A 22013-nucleotide genomic window follows, 5' to 3' on the forward strand; every position below is an offset into this window, starting at 1 on the left:
AGGCTATAACCCAACTATAGCACAAGACTATGAAGAAAGGCCAAAGGAGGAGGGAGGTTAGGGTGAAGGGAGGGTAATGGGTGGGGCCACACCTACGGTGCATCTTAGAATGGATACAGGCGAAACTTACTTAAGACAGAATACAAATATCTACATACAATAACTAAGAAATTGCCATGAAGGCTACGTTGAACAGTTTGATGAGAATATTTCAGATTGTGTATGAAACCAGCACATTGTACCCCTTGATTGCACTAATATACATGGCCATGATTTAACAATAAAAAAAAAGAGTACATGTACACACACACACACACACACACACTATATATATACAAAAAAAAAGTTTTCTAACATTTTGAAATTCCTTATTTGTGGTAGCGGCTAGGAAAGTAGAGTAATTGTAACATTATTTTCTGTGTTGACCATGGTTTCAATGCCAAACAAATTAGTACCATCTGCAATTTCTGTGCTTTTGATTTAACTTGGGCAAACAAAGATGATTGACCTTCATTTTGAAAGACGTTAAAAAGAGCTCTTTGATCCACTTAACACCTCTGTAAAAAGAACACAAAACTTCCACCTTGAAACTTGAGATAATCTTAATATTTTTCTGCTAGAAGAATTTAGTTTTTTAAATGCTTACAGGTTTTAGTCATTAAAACACTTATTATAAAGTAGGTACTAGGTAAATTTAATCTCTTATGTGTAATTGAATTGAAATAAAATAAAATTTACCAGTATGTATGTTCTCATTATATTATTCCTCTGCTAAAACTTCCTTTTTCTCCGTTTTATCCATGGAACCAGGTTTCATGGAAATTTGAGAAACTTATTTGTCTCAAAAGTGGGGATAATAATATTACCTTTCTAGTAGACTTTTTGTGAAAATTGGTTGAGATAATTGATGTAACAGTGCTTGGAACATAAGTAACTCAGCTGCTATTAGCCATTAATAGGATGAAGAAATTTTAAGAGAGACTATGCATCAGTTTATAAGTAGGAGATGAAACAGAATATTTAGATTCTTCTTCTGTTATAGAGAGATCAGATTGAAATTTGACAGAAATGTACATCTTTACCCTACCCCACAGAATGCACATTTATTTTGCTCAAATCATTGCACTCACGTTTTACCACAGCTTCCCCAAACTACTACTCCCTGCTTACACAAAAATACACATACACACCACACATCACTCCACCCCATCTCACACAAGAGTTACATTGATGGATCGTGGGTAAATGAGTCATAAAATGAAATTAATTTCTAAGTCTGTTGCACAGAGAAACAAAATCTGGTTTAGTTTTGACTGTTTTGATTTAGAGAATAAGTGACAATAGGTTTGTGTCATTCAGCTCATTTTTTTCTGGATTTAAGAATTCAATTATGGGCGGCGCCTGTGGCTCCAGGAGTAGGGCGCCGGTCCCATATGCCAGAGGTGGCGGGTTCAAACCTAGCCCTGGCCAAAATCCAAAAAAAAAAAAAAAAAAAGAATTCTATCATATGTCAAGAACTGTTATCTCACTTTCTGGAATATGACTTTTTTTTTTTTTTTTTTTTTTTGTGGTTTTTGGCCGGGGCTGGGTTTGAACCCGCTACCTCCGGCATATGGGTCAGGTGCCCTACTCCTTGAGCCATAGGCACGGCCCTGGAATATGACTTTTTTAAAAAGACTATTTATTTGAAGTGTGTCTCACAATAGATAGTGTATATCATTTAATTGTTAGTGTTTTCTTTTTTCTTTTTTATTTCAGATTTATATAAGGGTACAATGATTAGGTTACATTGTTTGCATTTGTGAAGAATATGACTTATGATTTGCAAATATATTTGAATATTTGTGACAGAATAATTTATTCCATTTCTTGTCATTTATACCCCAAAAAGGAGACATCTGATGCAAAAGGAAAACTTAGGCCTTTTTCCTGAACAATTTTAAACAAAAACTTTTGTTCTAAATGTCATGAGCAGAATTTTGTTAAAAGCTAAGATTGGTAGATTATTGTTATAATTCAGATAGAAGAAATTAAAATATCTGGAATAGTACTTGTAAATAATACTTCAGTTATTTTTTCTTTATATTGAATCAAAAGATGATGCATTTACTACTCAGTCTAAACAAAATGTAGGTAAAGAAGGAACTTTATCTAACAGTGATTTATTAGGATATTATTGTCCATATTGCCCAGGGAACGGAATTGGAGATAAAGGTAATTTTTGGTTAGGAGGAGACCACAACAGTGGGAAGTACAGGTTGGGAGGTTGCAGCATAAAGTCAAAAGTAGGTATGTGACAAGGGCTGAGAAAGACAAACGATTCCTGTATTAAGATTGAGCATAAGGACAGTTCGTATTCTAGTAGGAATTATTTTGGTATATATTTCAGAGTTTACCTTAAAAGAGAGAGTGGAATAATTGGGACTTAAAATGGGTGAATTTTAATAATCGGGATAGGAAACAGATTTCCTTATGAAATCAGTAGAAATTCTGTCTGCATTTTTCTCTGGAAGAATTGTGTGAATTTTCTAATTACCTGTTCTTCAATTTATTCAGATCAGCTGTTTCATGTATTAGCCTTGCACATGCGGCTTTACAGTATTGACTCTGAGTATAATCCCTGGAGAAAGCTCACCCAGTTAGAAGAGATGAATTCACAGTGAGTATTATTGAAAGACTAAAATCATTAAAACTCCTTTTGAAAAATAGTTGATAAGTCTAAAAATAGGATTGAAATTTCTAAATGAATATAAGATTTTTTTGCATTTTCTTCATGAAAGAGAAATATGTTATAAAAATTAAAAACAGTTTACCATGATACTCTGTAAATTGCATAAAAATTTCTACCACTCTCATTGATTTTTATGCAGATGAAATTTTCAAGTAGTGGCTGGTTGTCCCTCTTTTTTTAATTTCCCATTTTTTTATTTGTGTATATTCATGGAGCACAAGTGCAGTTTTGCTGCATTGTTTATTTGTCAGGGCCTTCAGTACCTATATACCACTGAAGCAATGTACATTTATCCACCAGGCAGCTTCCTCTCATCCATCCTTCTTTTATGTCAGAGTTGATTAGTGGGCTCTGGTAGCCTGACTCTGATTCCTCCATTATAAAGTTCCCCATCAGTCTTTCACTTAATGGTGAAAATCCATTATTAAATCCATATTTAATCCTAAATCCATTATTTTCATTGGTGCTATAAAATAGTGATTTTTAATAAAGGTTACCTAGTTAGAAGAGATGAATTCACAGATGAATTCACCTTCCTTTTTATTAGGAATGTTTCTATAAAGAACTTACCCATATTGGCTGGATGCAGTGGCTCATGCCTGTAATCCTAGCACTTCGGGAGACTGAGGCAGGAGAATCACTTGAAGTCAGGAGTTCAAGACCAATCTGAACAAGAATGAGATCCTGTCTCTACAAAAAATGGAAAAATTAGCTGAGCATGGTGGCATACACCTAGAATCTTAGCTACTTTGGAGGCTAAGGTAGGAGGGTTGCTTGAGCCCAGGAGTTTGAAGTTGCGGTGGGAGCTATGATGATGCTGCTGCACTCTGCCTGGGTGACAGAGTGAGATCCTGTCTCAGAACAAAAGAACTTTCTGATATCAACTTTTGTTAACCCTGAAAGTTTGGGAGGATGAATTCTTGATTCTTTTCTAATTTATGAATTTTCAAAGTAGTGAGATGATGCCCTAGCTTCCAGTGGTGACCAATAGCGGTTGTTTGCTTATTTTATGATGATAAGGATTTTTATATATTTGATGTTTTCAATACAAATCGTTTTCTTTTGGTTAGTGAGAATTCTTATGAGTTGACTGTTGTACTTTTCGACATGAATCAAGTAGTCTTTAATAATATCCTTATTTTCTCATACAATAGATTTACCCAAGTATGTATGTGAAATCAACTATCTCTTCATGTAGTTCTTTTTTTTTTTTTTTTGAGACAGAGTCTCACTTTGTTGCTCTTGGTAGAGTGCTGTGGCATCACAGCTCACAAAAACCTCAAACTCTTGGGCTTAAGCCATTGTCTTCCCTCAGCCTCCTAAGTAGCTGGGACTACAGGTGCCCGCCACAATGCCCTGCTATCCGTGTAGTTCTTTTTAATGGCAAATGGTATTTAGAGACCACAGTGTGGACACTAGAGGGTATACATAGTTACTGGGTTGCCATTGCTTATAGCCCATTTCAGTGGACACAGTTAGGAAATACTTATTTTAAAAGAGAAAATGATTGTGAGTTCTTATTGATATTTCTAATTTAAACGTAAGATTGCAAAGTTTAATTTTTTTTGTCCACAAAGCTGAAAATATTTATTACTTGATCCTTTATGAAAAAAATTTGCTGAATCTGATTTACCCTGTTATTAAGGTCTAGCATGAAAAGGGGTGATTAGGTTAGACAAATGGTTATTTTCTTTAATTTATTTTTTATTTGTATACTCATGGGAACAAATGCAGTTTTACTACATTGATATATTGCACTGTGGTGAAGTCACAGCCCCTTCAGTACATCTTTCTTTGGAGCAACATACAATGTAACCACCAAGCAATCTTCCATTATTTACCTCCCTCTAACCCACCCATTGAGTTTCCATTGTCTATCTTTCAATACGTCTATGTGTATATACTATATAGCTACCACTTACAAATGAAAACTTGCAATATTTGTATGTCCATGTTTGAATTGTTTTATGGAAGATAATGTGGCCTCCAGTTTCATCCATGTTGCTGCCAAAAAATTACTTCATTTTTATTTTATTTTATATTTTTAAATTTCAGATTAATTTGAGGGTACAAATGATTAAGTAATGTTTGTGTTTGTTAGGTAAGGTCCCTGTAGTAGTTGTGTCTGCACTTGTTCATTCTTTCTTATGGATGAATAGTATTCCATTGTGTGAATGTACCACGTTTTTCTTTGTCTAGTCCTCTGCTGATGGACACTTGAGTTGATTCCATATATTTGCTATGTGAATATTGCTGCGATAAACATACCAGTGCAAATTTTAATATACTGATTTCTTACCTGGATAGAAGTGGAACGCTTTATTCTTTAATAAAGAAGTGGGATGCTTTATTCTTAGTAAAGCATCACAAGAATGGAGAATCAAGAATCCTATGTACTCAATTCTGAGATGAAGACAATTAAGAGCACGGTGAGGGGTGGGGGAAGGGGAGACCAGAGAGAGGGAAGGAGGGAGCTGGTGGGGGTGTCACAGTGTGTGACACACCTTTGGGGGGCTGGACACAACTAAAAGAGAGACTTTACCTAACAAATGCAATCAATGCAACCTGGTTCTTTGTTCTTTCATTTTTATTTATTTATTTATTTATTTTTGTAGAGACAGAGTCTCACTTTATGGCCCTTGGTAGAGTGCCGTGGCCTCACACAGCTCACAGCAACCTCCAACTCCTGGGCTTAAGCGATTCTCTTGCCTCAGCCTCCCGAGTAGCTGGGACTACAGGCGCCCGCCACAACGCCCGGCTAGGTTCTTTGTTCTTTCAATGAATCCCCAACAACTAAAAAAAAAAAAGAATTTTCTTTGGGTTGATAACCAGTAGTGAGATTGCTGGATCATATAGCAGTTCTAGTTTTAGTTCTTTGAGAAATCTCTATGGTGTTTTTCTTTTTTTTTTTTTTTTTTTTTTTTAAAAAAATTGTATTTACTTAGAAGCATTCAGAATGTCAACAAAACAGCTGCAACTTTTTTTTGCAATTACAGAGTGGTATTCAGTTAACAGAACAACAATTATTTCATATAAGCTGCATCAGAGACAACTGAAGATGAAAAAACTACCATCCCCATATATAACTAATTTGTGCTGTGCACCAACAAGAACCTGCTTTAAATTTCCATGCCAATTTACAACCCCCATACTGTACCAGGCAAGGTTAGTGGCTATTGAAATACCACCAGGACAGGGCTATCTAAAGACACATTCGGTAGTGTGTTAACTATACAAAAAAAGACACTGTACAGTTTAAAAACAAATCTTACACAGCCTTACATTTCAATTTTTTTCTTTAAAAGGAGTGAGTTGTGTACAGGGAGGTTAAATGCTTTATAGACAAGAAAAAAAAACTGCGCTAGAACCAACTTATTCATCATCATCATCTTCTTCTTCATCTTCATCTTCTTCATCTTCCTCCTCCTCTTCATCCTCTTCGTCTTCCTCATCTTCCTCCTCTTCCTTCTTTTTCTTGCTTTTTTCAGCCTTGACGACTCCCTTTTTCGCTGCATCAGGCTTTCCTTTAGCTCGGTATGCAGCAATATCCTTTTCGTATTTTTCCTTCAGCTTTGCAGCCTTCTTTTCATAAGGCTGCTTGTCATCCGCAGCAGTGTTATTCCACATCTCCCCCAGCTTCTTTGCAACATCACCGATGGATAGGCCGGGATGTTCTCCTTTGATTTTTGGGCGATACTCAGAACAGAACAAGAAAAAGGCCGAAGGAGGCCTCTTGGGTGCATTGGGATCCTTGAACTTCTTTTTTGTTTCCCCTTTAGGAGGGATATAGGTTTTCATTTCTCTTTCATAATGGGCCTTGTCCGCCTTTGCCATATCTTCAAATTTTCCTTTCTCTTTAGCAGACATGGTCTTCCACCTCTCTGAGCACTTCTTAGAAAACTCTGAGAAGTTGACTGAAGCATCTGGGTGCTTCTTCTTGTGCTCCTCCAGACAAGTTTGCACAAAGAATGCCTATGATGACATTTTGCCTCTCGGCTTCTTAGGATCTCCTTTGCCCATGTTTAGTTATTTTTCCTCAGCGAGGCACAGAGTTGCCCAGTGCCCGTCCGGCTCTCACTTGCCCCGGCGCTGTCTCTATGGAGCTCAATGTACTGCAATGGCTGTGAGAGCGGGAGCCAGACGCCTTTTTTCTTTATTTTTTAAAATTTTTATTTATTTATTTTTTTTCATAAATGCTGTACTAATTTACATTTCTACCAACCGTATATAAGAGTTCCCTTTTTTCCACATCCTAGCCAACACCTGGTTTTGTTTTGTTTTTTTTTTTTTTTGGTCTTTTTAAAAAGAATCATTCTGGGCTGGGTGTGGTGGGTCATGACTGTAATCCTAGCACTCTGGGAGGCCAAGGCAGGAGGATCACTTGAGCTCAGGAGGCTGAGACTGACCTGAGCCAGAGCAAAACCCCAACACTATTAAAATAGAAAAATTAGCCGGGTGTGTGGTGGGTGCCTGTAACTATACAGGAGGGTGAAGCAGGAAGATTGCTTGAACCCAGGAGTTTGAGATTGCTGTGAGCTAAGCTATTATAAGGGTACTCTAGCCTGGACAACAGGGTGAGATTCTGTCTCAAAACAAACAACAAGAAAATAATAACCGTTCTGATTGGTGTATGATGATATCCCATTGGGGTTTTAACTTAACATTTCTCTGATGATCAATGATGTTGAGTTTCATATGCTTATTTGCTGTTTTCTTATCTTCTTTTGAAATATGTCTATTCATGTCCTTAGCTTTCTCTCTCACTCTCTCTCTTTTTTTTTGCTTTGTTGCCCAAGCTACTAGCATTGTCTCACTGCAACCTCAAACTCCTAGACTAAAGTGAGCCTTATGCTACAGCCTCCCAAATAGCTGGGACCCAGGAACATTCCACCACACTTGATTACTTTTAAAATTTTTTGTAGAGACTGTTCAGCAAACAAAATTTCTAGGCCTAGCATTGATTAATTGAAAATTTAAAGTAGTGACAAATATTATGCTTTCCATTATATTGATCGCTGAATTTTGTTCATTTCACACCCTAAGATTAAAGTACATTTGGATAGTAGTAAATGCTGTGAACACTTTTCCAGTAGTTTATGCTAGGCATTTTTGTGCTTTGCATATACAGTCTCATTTAATTATCATAGTAACTGTATAGTCTATGTTCTGTTGTTATCCCCATTTTTATATATGAAGATTCTGAGAAGTTAATTAACATGTTTTTTAGGTGGCACAGCAGCTGAGGAATAGAGCTGGAATCTGAATCCAAATGTTTCTGATTTCAGAACCTACGTTTTAACTCTTACTGTATGCTTCCTTTTCTAGTACTAGGGTAGCAGAAAAATCAACAAAATCTGTTTCATTTTCCTTCCCATATTTGTGCTCATTTTTATTATTCATTAGTTCATTAAATTATATTAGAGTTGATTATAATATGTCATCTATATTTCATATGTACCTATTAGATCTTTTAAATTGAAATACCTTTTTCTGTTTTCTTACTGTAACAGTTTTCCAATATAAAGTATGCCTATATCTAATGATAGGTTTTTCATTCATACTTACTTTTTGTCAAATTAAAATTATTTCCTTTATTTATGCTTAATTTTGTTTCATTGATAATCACTTCGATTTTAAGAAATAGGAGTATTTTTCCTATTTAATCTATTCTACCCATATCCTCTTATCATCTGTAGACTTAATAGTAGCATATAATTTTTATAATCTGGATTTGAAAGACTATTTAAAAACTTAAGAAGTAGAAATAATTATTCTTTTAAAGATTTGGGGGGTTTTGGAACACTTTTAGATTTACAGCAAAATTAAGAGAAAAGTATAGAGATTTCCCATATACCCCTGTTCCTACACTTTTCATAGCTTACTATGTTACCAACATCCACCACCAGAGTGGGACATTTGTTACAACTGAGGAACCTACTTCAACACATCAAAATCACCTGAAGTTTGTAGTTCACCTTAGTGTAGCTCACTCTTGGTGTTGAATATTCTATAGGTTTGGACAATGGTATAGTGGCAAGTATCCACCATTATAGTATTATACAGAGTATTTTCACTGCCCTAAAAAGCCTCTGTGCTCTGCCTATTCTTTTTTCCCTTCTACAACCCCTAGCAACCACTGATCTTTTTATTCTTTCCATAATTTTGTCTGTTCCAGAATGTCATATATTTAGAATTACAGAGTATATAGCTTTTCAGATTGACTTCTTTCACTTAGTAATTTGCTCTTAACATTCTTCTATGTCTTTTTGTGGCTTGATAGCTCATTTCTTTTTAGTGCTGAATAATAGTCCATTGTTTGGATGTACCATAATTTATCCCTTCATTTATTGGAGGACATTTGGGTTGCTTCTAAGTTTTGGCAGTTATGAGTAAAGCTTCTATAAATATCCATGGGCAGTTTTTTTGTGGACCTAAGTTTTCAGTGTTTGGGGGTATATACTAAGATTGCTGTATCATATAGTAAAAGTATGCTTAGTTTTATAAGAAACCAAACTATCTTCCAAAGTAGTGTACCATTTTACATTTCTACCAGAAATGAATGAGAGTTCCTGTTGTTCCACGTCTTTGCCAACATTTGGTACTGCCAGTGTTCTAGATTTTGGCCATTCTGATGGGAATATGGTGGTATATCATTGTTTTAATTTGCATTTCCCTGATAACATGTGACAAGGAATATCTTTTTATATACTGACCAAGCATTTGTATATCTTCTTTTGTGATGTGTCTGTTAATGATGTGTCTGTTAATGCTGTGGACCATTTTTTTTTTTTTTTTTTTTGCTGCGGACCATTTTATAATTGAATTGTTTTCCTATTGTTGAGTTTTAAGAGTTATTTGTATATTTTGGATAACAGTCCTTTATCAGATGTGTCTTCTGCAAATATTTTCCCTCATTCTGTTGACTGGTCTTTTCATTATCTTAGCATCGTCTTTTGCAGAGGAGAAGTTATAAATTTTAATGATATCCAGCTTAACATCTGTACCTTTCATGGATCATTCCTTTGCTTTTGCATCTAAAAAGTCATCACCATGCCCAAGTTCATCTAGGTTTTCTTTTATGTTATCTTCTGAGAGTTTCATAATAAAACTTTTGTATTTTACATTTAGGTCTGTCTTCCATTTCGAGTTAATTTTTTTTTTTTTTTTTTTTTGTAGAGACAGAGTCTCACTTTATGGCCCTCGGGTAGAGTGCCGTGGCCTCACACGGCTCACAGCAACCTCCAACTCCTAGGCTTAGGCGATTCTCCTGCCTCAGCCTCCAGAGTAGCTGGGACTACAGGCGCCCACCACAACGCCCGGCTATTTTTTGGTTGCAGTTTGGCCGGGGCCGGGTTTGAACCCGCCACCCTTGGTATATGGGGCCGGCACCTTACTGACTGAGCCACAGGTGCCGCCCTCGAGTTAATTTTTGTGAAGGGTGTAAGATGGATTCATTGTTTTGCACGTGGATGTTTGATTGTTCCAAAACCATTTCTCAAAAAGACAGTCTTTTTTCCATTGTTTTGCTTTTATTCCTTTTTCAAAGTCAGTTGACGGTATTTATGTTGGTCTCTTTCTGGGCTCTCTGTTCTGTACCATTGATCTATTTGTCTATTCTTTTGCCGATACCATAGTTTCGTCATTACTGTAGAGTAAGTATTGAAGTCAGATAGTCTCAGTCCTACAATTTTGTTCTTTAGTACTGTGATGGCTTTTCTGAGTATTTAGCCCCTTCATATAAATTTCAGAATCACTTTGTCAGTATCCCCAAAATAACTTGCTGGGATTTTGCTTGGGATTGCATGAATCTATAGATCAAATAGATCTGTATTGCGCCTCCTTACTTATTAACATGACATGTTTCTTCATTTATTTAGTTTTTTGATTTCATTTATCAGGGCTTTGTACCTTTTCTCATATAGATCTTGTACATAGTTTGCTAGATTTATTCCTAAGTATGCATTTTCAGAGTGCTGACTTAAATAGTATTTGTGTTTATTTTCTAAGTCTACTTGTTCATTGCCAATATATAAGAAATTGATTGTCTTTTATATATTAACTTTGTATCCTGCAACCTTGTTGTAATCACTTACAAGTTCTAGGAATTTTTTTTTTTTTCTGTTACTTCTTTTGGATTTTCTGCACAGATGATCATGTAATCCATGAACAAAGATAGGTTTATTTCTTCCCTCCTGATCAGCATGCCTTTTATTTCCTTAGGAATATTGCATTAGTTAATTCTTCCAGTATAAAAAGGAGACATCTTTGCTTTGGTCCTGATCTCAGTAGGAACAATTATCTGTTTTTAAAATATTAAGCATTTAGAAGATAGTTATCATAATGATGGTATTAATCTGTGAAGTCAAAATCTGTGGTTCTCTTCTACAGAGAGTTGCAACATTTCATTCATTCTTTCTGATTATATGCCAACCATTTTGCCTTTCCACATAAATTTGGAAATTTATAGGTAAGATCCATTTCTGTGAATCTTTAGAATGGCTGTTTTTATCTTACTTAGCAAGTGCCAGATTGTTTTCTTATTATTATCAGGAAAAAAATTCATACCCCCCCCAAAGTGCCATCATTTAAATATTTTTTGCTAATATGATAGGAAAAAAGTAATAGAAATTTGATAGAAATAGTAATAATTTTAAATGTATTACCTATTTGCATATACTTTTTGTGAATGGTATATTGAATTTCTGTCGATATCTTAGTTTTTTTAATTATTTGAATGTTTTATGGTCTAAAATATTAAATCTTATTTTTTCATAGTTCAAACACTTTTCCAAAATACATTTGCCTTTTAATTTTGTCATTACTTTTCTTGACATATTGAAGTTTTTAATTTTCATGTAGCCAACCAAATCAATCAGACCTTAGATTTCTTTTTTCCCCTGTTGTTTTCATACTTAGAATGCCTGTCTCATCTATGATCTGATGTTGAAGTTGAACAGCCTGCTGGATAAACAAGTAGAGATAATGTGTATTCAGATACGGAGTTTAAGAGGGTCATGGCTGGGCATACCCACATATTGATATGTAGCTGGCGAAGTCATGGATTAGGAGCTATTCTTTGAAAGAGTCCTTAGTGTGAAAAGAAAGGGAGAATTGGAATCTTGGGAAACAACTGTAGGGGAAACAAAGAGGGAACAAAGCTCCTTTGCTGTGAGCTATGATGCCACGGCACTCTACCCTGGGTGATGGCTTGAGACTCTTGTCTCCAAAAAAAAAAAAAAAAAGACTAAAAAAGACTAAAGTGGAGTAATTGGAGAGGTAGAAGGGAACCTGGGAGAGCGTTTCAAAAAGCCAAAAGAATTTTCAAGACTGTAATGTTCCGCCATATCTGAAGTCAAGGCAAAGGGTAGTAAGATAAGGATTAAAAATGTCTGGTAAATTGTATAACTAGGAGATAATTGTTGAATATGTGGAAATCCATTTCTGTGAGAGGTTTTAAAGTAGAAATGGTGCTCCTCCTATTTTTTTAAGCCCCAATTTTCTTTCTTTCTTTCTTTTTTTTTTTTTGCAGATTTTGGCCAGGGCCAAGTTTGAACCCACCCCCTCTGGTATATGGGGCTGGAGCCCTACTCCTTGAGCCACAGGCACCGCCCCCAATTTTTTTTTAAAAGAATTTTCGATTTGGACGTATAAAGAAAGGAGAGAAGTCTGACTTGGGGTGGGGAACCTGTGATCCTTTGATTTCAAGATTGTTCCTTTTTAAGCACCAAAAGAGGAAAAGAAAATCTTCCTCTTCTGTTACACGCCTTTTAATGAAAGGATTTGTTCTGTAAAATTTGGATTCAGTCAAAAGGCCACATTTAAGGACCTAGAATACCACATGTGGCCTTAAGGCTACAGGTTCCCCACCCCTGGGAGACTTGAACGACATTAAATATTGGGAGTCATACATGAATGGGGAGTTAGCCTTCGAGAGAAAGGCAAGTATATTAATTTATATCTGTAGAAAATGTAGAAATTCAAAGAACTATCTTCCTCTAGCAGTTAAAAGCTTCACAGCAGCCGGGATTAATTTACTCACCAATGCGTTCAATGCCTAGCATATAGCAAGTAATCAGTAAATATTTATTGAATGATAGAGCCTAATAAAAGAGTTGAGCAATTTTTGCTTATCTTAAATCTAAAGTATAGCTTCAGAACTTATCCAAGTCTAGAAACTTAAGATTTACTTTTATTCTGTGATGTTAAAAATTAAATGTATGGTCTAAACCCTAAAAGGTTTATTTTTTTAATTTTTTTTATTTTAAGTTTTTTTTTTTTAATTGTTGGGGATTCATTGAGGGTACAGAACCAGGTTACACTGATTGCATTTGTTAGGTAAAGTCCCTCTTGCAATCGTGTCTTGCCCCCGAAAGTCGTGGCACACACCAAGGCCACACCCTGCTCTCTCCTTCCCTCTTTCTGCTCTTCCCCTCCTAAAAGGTTTTTAAAAATTCTTTCGAAGTAAGCTCTGCTGTATGACATACACATTCCTAAGATTTGCTATTTTGTCTTTTGTAGTGAATTTTAAGTTCTGCTTTGGTTACCTTTTTTGAAATTTTGCAAATGTTACAGATTTTATTTGAATTTTATGTTACTTATAAATCTGAAACAACTTTAAAAAAAGTGTTAACTGTGCCTTTATTGGTGTGACTTGATTTAGGAAGTGTACCTATCCTTTCTTATAATATGACCATTTATTTCTTTAGTGCTAAGTTTGTGATTATAAGTGTCCTATGAGCCACATCATTTGTAGTGAAACTAATTCTCTTGTGTTCTATTTAATGCTTCATTTAATTTCTTGTAATCTCAGAAATCAAAGAGACTCATATTCAAGTTAATGTATCCCAGTTGTTTTCTTTATAAAACTTAAATTTCCTGTCATTTTTTTCCTATTAGAAGGAATCAAAGAAATACATGAGTCTAAAAGATTATATTTTTAGGCAAAAAATATGACCCCTAATTTTTCTTTAGAGATTTCTCAGTTGTTTATAAAAAATTTTATTTCTGTTCCATAGAAATATATGTAAAATATAAAATAAATTAAAAGGAAAAGATATACAATACTATCAGAAGTGACTGTGCATTTTTCTTTTAGGCTGGGAAATGAAGAACAGCAGCCTGAAGTTCCAATTCTTTATCATGATGTAACATCTCTCTTGCTCATCCAGATCTTAATGATGCCACAACCCTTACACAAAGGTCTGTTTTCATAGTTTGGATTCTTAAATACTATATATTATGGATGGTCTAGAGATTATAGGGAAAAATATAGCAGTCAGTCTTGTAGTAAATAACATTTTTTTCTATTACTAGTAAATAATACTACCTATGAAGATGATAATGAAACAAAATTGTTTTTAAAAAATTCTTGTGAGAATAATTTCTTTCTGTTTTTTAGTCAACCATACAAAGACATTGGGGAAAAGACTGAAAACCTTTGTTTAAAAAGAAATTGAAGTGATAATAAAATGAAAAATTGAAAAATAGTATATTTAGCCTTTATGCCTTTATTCTATCTACATGTGTACATATTTAATACATAAAGTAGAAATCATAGAGGTATTCAAAAATGTAACATCCTATCATTTTAAATTAGTGTCATAACATTGTGATATTTATTGCTGCATAGTCTTTTTAGTCTTCACTTGAAGACATTTAAAATATACTATCAGATAAGTAATATTTTCTATATTGGGAAATTAGTTTTTTGTTTTGCTATTATAAGTTACAGTAGAATGAACAGATGTGGGCATACTTGGTTTATACTTCAACTCACTCTTTTAGTAAAAGTATAGAGTGGTCATTTATTTTAAGTATAGGCAAATTATGATAATTTTGTTTATGTTATATTAGTACTGTGAATTTTGAATTAATGTTTTTAATGTATTCCTATAACATAAAATTTACTATTTAAACAATTTTAAAGTGTGCGACTGTAGCAGCATTTAGTTAAAGGTGAAGGATTTATACAATCTGAAAAGAAACCATTGTCTGAAGTGGCGTTTTAGTACTGTCACAGTGCTGTACATCCAGCACCATTATATAGTTCCAGGGCATTTTTATCAGCCCCAAAGGAAACTCTGTGCCCATTAAATAATTCACTCTTTCTCGCAACCCCTGGAAATGACTAATCTGCTTTCTGTCTTTATGGCTTTCATATACTGTTTATTTCATATTAACAGAATTATACACTATTTAGACTTTGTATCCAGACCTCTTAGCACGGTGTTTTCAAGGTTCATCCATGTTGTATCATGTATTAGTATTTCATTTCCCTTGATTGCTGAGTAATATTCCTTGTATGAATATAGTACATTTTGTTTATCCATTCATTAGTTAATGGATGTTTGGGTTATTTTTACCTTTTGGCTATTGTGACTAGTGCTGTGATGAACATTCACATATATGTTTTTGTTCGAAAACATGTTTCTAGTTATTTTTAATATATAGCTAGAAGTGGAATTGCTGGATCATAGGGTAATTCTGTTTAACTTCTTTAGGTAATTCTGTATTTTACTGTCAAACAAGCTATTTTATTTCTTTTTTCTTTTTTTTTACAGTTTTTGGCCAGGGCTGGGTTTGAACCCGCCACCTCTGGCATATGGGGCCGGTGCCCTACTCCTTTGAGCCATAGACGCTGCCCAAACAAGCTATTTTTTATGTTACTTTTTGGGGAGGTTAACTTTATCAGTAAATTTAATCATTTTTGTTTGCAGACTTTAAAATCCAAACCTTTCTTAAAATTAATCTATTTACAAAATTAATTTCAAATTCTTTAGGTTTTTTGTTACTTTGGTTAGTTTTCCTTAATTTAGGGGAACAGGAAATTATTAGCAATCATTCCAATTTAATTCTAATTGTGCTCTTCTATTGATACTAGTAGTATTAAATTTTTTTACTTTATTTTTAAAATTAAAAAATTTTTTTTAAGAGTCAGGGTCTTTCTGTTGTCTGGGCTGCAGTACAGTGGTACAATCATAGCTCACTACAGCCTGAAACTCCTGGGCTTACGTGATCCTCCCCTCATCCTGTGTGGATGGGACTACAGGTGTATACTCACTGCACAACTAATTTTTAAATTTTATAGAAGCAGAATCTTGCTCTGTTTCCCAGGCTGATCTCAAACTCCTGGGCTCAAAGTCTCCTCCTGTTTCAGCCTGCCAAAGTACTGGGATTGTAGACACGAACCACCATGCCCAGCCTTAAATTTTGAAATATTAAAAAAAAATTTTTGTTTTGTAATGTCTTTAAAATATTTAAATATCTTACTTAAATATGCCTTTTACTTATGACTCTAGTTATTACATAAACCTGCAAAGTTCAAATGATATATAGAAGGAATATTATTTCTATAGCCAATATTTAATCTGAAGAGAAAAATAGTTTAGTTAAATGTAAAGGACCTGTTATACCAGTGTGTAACTGAGAGCCATAGTGGATATATTATCCTTCTTGTTAGAAATTAACTGTTGGCTCTAGCTTTCAACAGAAGGTGAAGTTAATGCTGAAAGGGGGATGTAAGACACTGAATTAATTGAACCAAGTAAATTTAATTTGGTGGAAACAGATTCTATAATTTTTTTTCTAAAATGAGTCAAGAGAGTTGTGTTCTACTTAATTTAATAATGGTTAAATGAATAGAATAAATTCAGGAAAACATCTTCATAAAAATTTATAATATTGTTGGTAAACATGCCTTAAAGTAATATCATTTAAAAAGTGTTTTTGGCAGGCAAATTTAATAAGCAAATGTTTATTTACTACTTAGTTGTGAATTCATTGGCTGATTCAGTTCAAGAAGTATTTAATGAATACCTTCTATGTGCCAGGTTGCTGTGCTTCTTTGCCATATCTCTGTGTGGAGATATAAGAATGCATAAAACATGGACTTTACCCTTGCGGAATCAGATAGCTAAGTACTTAGCAGTCATTAAATTAACGTGTGTTAGCATTGCCCTTAAAAACTTTGCTTCGAACTATTTCTTAAAATTTCACAGTAATTCCATCTTGGATTATTTAGAGATTGGATTATAGGGCTGCTATCAAACACATTGTGTGATATTTTGTTCACTGTCATTGTAGTGATGAATTCCTTATAGAATTTAGGGCTAGACAAAAAAGAATTGCCATTCTTTATTAAATATTTTAACACATTGAGAATAAAGACCTTTAACTGCTGGAAAGTTCGGAGCTTAATTATGTCAATAATTTTCCTCACACAGCTTTTTATTTTATTTTATTATTAAATCATAGCTGTGTACATTAATGCGATCATGGGGCACCATACACTGGTTTTATAGACCATTTGACATATTTTCATCACACTGGTTAACATAGCTTTCCTGGCATTTTCTTAGTTACTGTGTTTTTTTGTTTTTTTTTTTTTTGTAGAGTCAGAGTCTCACTGTACCGCCCTCAGGTAGAGTGCCGTGGCGTCACACGGCTCACAGCAACGTCTAACTCTTGGGCTTATGTGATTCTCTTGCCTCAGCCTCCCAAGCAGCTGGGACTACAGGCGCCTGCCACAATGCCCGGCTATTTTTTTGTTGCAGTTTGGCCGGGGCTGGGCCTGAACCCGCCACCTTTGGCATATGGGGTCGGCACCCTACTCACTGAGCCACAGGCGCCACCAGTTACTGTGTTAAGACATTTATATTCTACATTTACTAAGTTTCACATGTACCCTTGTAAGATGCACCATAGGTGTAATTCCACCAATCACCCTCCCTCTGCCCATCCTTCCCCCCTCCCTCAACTCCCTCTCCCCCTTCGCCATATTCTTAGGTTGTCACTGGGTTATAGCTTTCATATGAAAGCCATGAATTAGTTTCATAGTAGGACTGAGTACATTGGATACTTTTTCTTCCATTCTTAAGATACTTTACTAAGAAGAATATGTACCAGCTCTACCCATATAAACATGAAAGAGGTGAAGTCTCCATCTTTCTTTAAGGCTGCATAATATTCCATGGTGTACATATACCACAATTTATTAATCCATTCATGGATTGATGGGCACTCGGGCTTTTTCCATGATTTAGCAATTATGAATTGGGCTGCAATAAACATTCTGATACAAATATCTTTGTTATAATGTGATTTTTGGTCTTCTGGATATATACCTAGTAGAGGAATTATAGGATTGAACGGCAGGTCTATTTTTAGATCTCTAAGTGTTCTCCAAACATCTTTCCAAAAGGAATGTATTAATTTGCATTCCCACCAGCAGTGTAGAAGTGTTCCCTTTTCTCCACATCCACACCAACATCTCTGGTCTTGGGATTTGTGATGTGGGCTAATCTTACTAGAGTTAGATGATATCTCAAAGTAGTTTTGATTTGCATTTCTCTGACGATTAAAGATGATGAGCATTTTTTCATATGTCTGTAGGCTGTGTGCCTATCTTCTTCAGAGAAGTTTCTCTTTAAGTCCCTTGCCCAGCCTGCGATGGGATCACTTGTTCTTTTCTTGCTTATATGTTTGAGTTCTCTGTGGATTCTGGTTATTAAACCTTTGTTGGAGACATAACCTGCAAATATCTTCTCCCATTCTGAGGGCTGTCTGCTTGCTTTACTTACTGTGTTCTTGGCTGTGCAGAAGCTTTTTAGTTTGATCAGGTCCCAGTAGTGTATTTTTGAAGCTGCTTCAATTGCCCAGGGGATCCTCCTCATAAAATACTCTCCCAGACCGATTTCTTCAAGAGTTTTTCCTGCACTTTCTTCTAGTATTTTTCTAGTTTCATGTCTTAAGTTTAAATCTTTAATCCAGTGAGTGTCTATCTTAGTTAATGGTGAAAGGTGTGGGTCCACTTTCAGTCTTCTACAGGTTGCCAGCCAGTTCACCCAGCACCATTTGTTAAATAGGGAATCTTTTCCCCACTGAATGTTTTTAATTGGCTTGTCAAAGATCAAATAATGGTAAGTAGCTGGGTTCATCTCTTGGTTCTCTATTCTGTTCCATACATCTACCTCTCTGTTTTTGTGCCAGTACCATGCTGTTTTGATCACTATCGATTTATAATATAGTCTGAGGTCCGGTAGCGTGATTCCTCCTGCTTTGTTTTTATTTCTGAGTAATGTCTTGGCTATTCGAGGTTTTTTCTGATTCCATATAAAACGAAGTATTATTTTTTTTCAAGATCTTTAAAGTATGACAGTGGAGCTTTAATAGGGATTGCATTAAAATTGTATATTGCTTTGGGTTCACACAGCTTTTTTTAGTAGGTGGGGAGTTGCAAATTAGGGGAGGCAAGACTTATTAATATAAGTTTTTTTCACTCTCTGTTGATGTGAAAGTTAACGGTTGTCTTTATCATGTCTGTTTTGATTGTAAAAATATGTATTTTAACTATTGGTTATTGGAAAAGAAAAGAAGAGGGAGGAAAACTATATATATTAGAATGTTATATGCTGTTATCTGAAAAATATGTTGATTCAGAAACCTACTCCTCTTAACCTCTTAAGGTTAGCACTGTTTTTAGGTTAAAAGACATTTTTGCACCAATTTTCTCGTCAGAAGCTCAAATTAAATATATTGAAGAAAAGTTTTTGTTTTCTTTGGTCTCTTATATTATTGTACCTTATTTATTGTAACACCTGTCATGTCACTGGCCTTGAAAATAACTTCTGAATTCTTCACTTTCTTTAGGTGTTTAGTTCTACATGTTCGAGGGGAAGGGATGTTTATAACTTAGGATCAGGTTTGGGTATCTATGACAGAGAAGAAAGCAAAAATAGCACAATAGCTTAAGTAAGATAGAAGTTTATTTTTCTTTTATATAGAAAGAAGTGTGAAAGTAGGCAGGCCAGGTGCACTTTTGTCAACCACCACATCAGATTACTGTTTTTTTTTTAAATACATTTTAAATTCTAAAAATGGAGGGTAGCTTTTAAGAAGCCTTATCTATAGTATTACCTCTCCACCGAGATTTGCCCTTTGACCTGTGACTACCTCTGTCCATCACAGACAGGAAACTTATCTTTTTGGTTTCTAGATTCTTGGTTTCTATGAAACTATGTGAGTTCTTTTACACTCAAGAGAAGCTGGAAAGCTGCAATTTTCTGGTAACATTTAGGATTTTACATTTGTTTTTAAAAGTGTGTGAGCCAAATAAAATACTTCTCACATGCAAATGCTCCCAAACTGAGTGGGACGTGACAGAGCCATGAGGATGGAGAAGGAGCCTGACCATACCAGATTCCTAATGGTATGGCTGTCATCTTCCTGTGCCAAGGTAGCTGCTAAAGTTCTAATCATCATAATCTGGTTTAAGGTGGCAGAATGATAGTTGATAGAGGAACTTCACCCTCTTTTTAAAGAAGACCTCTTAGTAGAGGGGGAGTGGGGGCAGTGACTCCAGACAGGAGGAAGGAGGGGGATTGGTAAGCTTTCACCTAACGGGCACAGTTTAAGGGTATATGGCACACCTCCTGGGTGAAGGGCGCTACTACAACTTGGACTTTACCAAACCAATGCAAATACTGTGTAACCTAATTGTTTCTTCCCTTATAGTAATCTGAAATTAAAAAAGTAGAAGATCTTCTTTTAGAAGATCCACACAAAACTTATAGTTGTATCTCTTTGGCTAAAATTCTGTCTTCTTTTTGAACCTTCTGCATATAAACCTAAAATAATCATCTTTTTTAGGAAGAGTCAGTTGCTCAGGTTTGGACCAGGTTGCTGTTTTGGGGGAGCTTCACAGATCTATTCTTAACCATGCTTTATGGGACAGAGACTCCTGGAGTCTCTGGAGCATCTGGTACTAATGATTATAGACTGTCCTCTGCTTCTGAGATTCCTTACACAGGACCTATGGAAGAAAGATAGAAGGCTGTTTATTATTTTTCATTAGCTTTAAGAAGAAAACTGAGAAAAATCTCAGTTTTGCTTTATTACAAACCAACAGCTTTAAAAATAAACTGTATTTTAGAATATTTCAAAGATATTTAACAGTAAAGAGCAGAGTTTAATGAAACCCATGTACCTACCAATTTTCAACTCATGGTCAATCTTGCTTTATTTATATCCTCACCTAACTCCTTCCTTCCTCCCACCTGTAGTGATTTTGAAGCAAATCTCAGATATCCTATATAGCGTCTTCAGCATGTATCTTTAAAAGATAAAGATTCTTTTAGCAAATATAACCATAATACTTTGAACACTTAAAAATGGGTAGTTATGCCTTAGAACAGTTAAATACCCAGAGTTCAGATTTCCATAGTTGCTTCTTGTATGTGATTTTTTATAGTAGTTTCACTCAGAATTCAAACAAAGCCTACATTGGATTTGATTGTTAAATCTCTCTTAAGTCTATGGGTTTGCCTCCCTTTCCCTTCCCTCTTATATTTTATTTGTTGAAGAATCTGGGTCTTTTTTCCTTTAGAGTTTTTTTTTTTTTTTTTTTAATTAGGAGACATGATTTCCACATGTCTTTCTTTGTGTGACATGAGAGGCTCTTGGTGATTCCATAGATTTATTCCTTAATTTGTTAAGTGGAAATCTTATGAAGAGAAATTTTTCCAATTTTTCCTATTAGTTTACACCTTGGTAGAGTTGATATAAGAAAGGTAGGTTATGTGCTTGATTTTTTAAATTTACCATTTTTCAGAAAAATGTCCTCCTTTTAAGCCTTCTTCAAAGGTAATTGCTTTTTTGTTTTGTAGCATTTTTATGAATTCATGGATTTTTGACATACATGATGTCTTTCAATTCCATATTAGAATAATAACGGTTCGCTTCAGGATGGCTTGTGTCCTGTTGATAGGACCCTGATAGTGTCTTCAGACCAAGGGTCTTTTAAATCTGTGGTTCCAGAGTTCATAGTAGGCTTTAGGGAATCCATCAATCTTCCAAAATGATATAGAAAAAATTTTATATGTATATGCACATTTTTTTCTAAATTACATTGCTCTTGCCATATTTTCAAAGGATTTTGACCTCTAAAGTTTAATTATTTATCTTCTCCGGTGGACTCCTGGCTGTAGACAAAGAATAATTCTATAATAAGGAATGGTAGTAGAAAGTTCTTTTGCAGTTACAGAATCAGCGGGTTACCGTGGGATGAGAAACAAGGTGAGAATAGAAGCAGCAAGAACTGCCAAGAGTGAATGGGGGAGAGAACAGAAGCTGTGCATTGAAGTACAGTAGTCCACCTTCTCTGTAATTTCATTTTTCATGGTTTTATTTACCTGTGGTCAACTTCAATCTGAAAACATTAAATCAAAAATTCCAGAAATAAACAATTTATAACTGTCAACCGACATGCCATTCTGAGTAGCATGAT

General features: G+C 34.9%; 1 protein-coding gene across 7 annotated transcripts in view; it reads left to right on the forward strand.

Moving 5' to 3' along the window:
• UBR3 (ubiquitin protein ligase E3 component n-recognin 3) overlaps positions 1–22013 on the forward strand; it is a 233625-nt gene that overhangs the window by 186260 nt on the left and 25352 nt on the right. For all 7 annotated transcript variants that reach the window (XR_008381290.1, XM_053597855.1, XM_053597858.1 and 4 more), the window contains 2 exons: positions 2557–2659; positions 13827–13930. Coding sequence is in view for 6 of the 7 variants with exons in the window: in XM_053597855.1 (XP_053453830.1) it covers positions 2557–2659; positions 13827–13930 (207 nt within the window). In the remaining variant the exon portion in view is untranslated. The remainder of the gene's footprint in view (positions 1–2556; positions 2660–13826; positions 13931–22013) is intronic.

This window comes from Nycticebus coucang, chromosome 7 (assembly GCF_027406575.1).
Source record: "Nycticebus coucang isolate mNycCou1 chromosome 7, mNycCou1.pri, whole genome shotgun sequence".
NCBI classification, from domain to species: domain Eukaryota; kingdom Metazoa; phylum Chordata; class Mammalia; order Primates; family Lorisidae; genus Nycticebus; species Nycticebus coucang.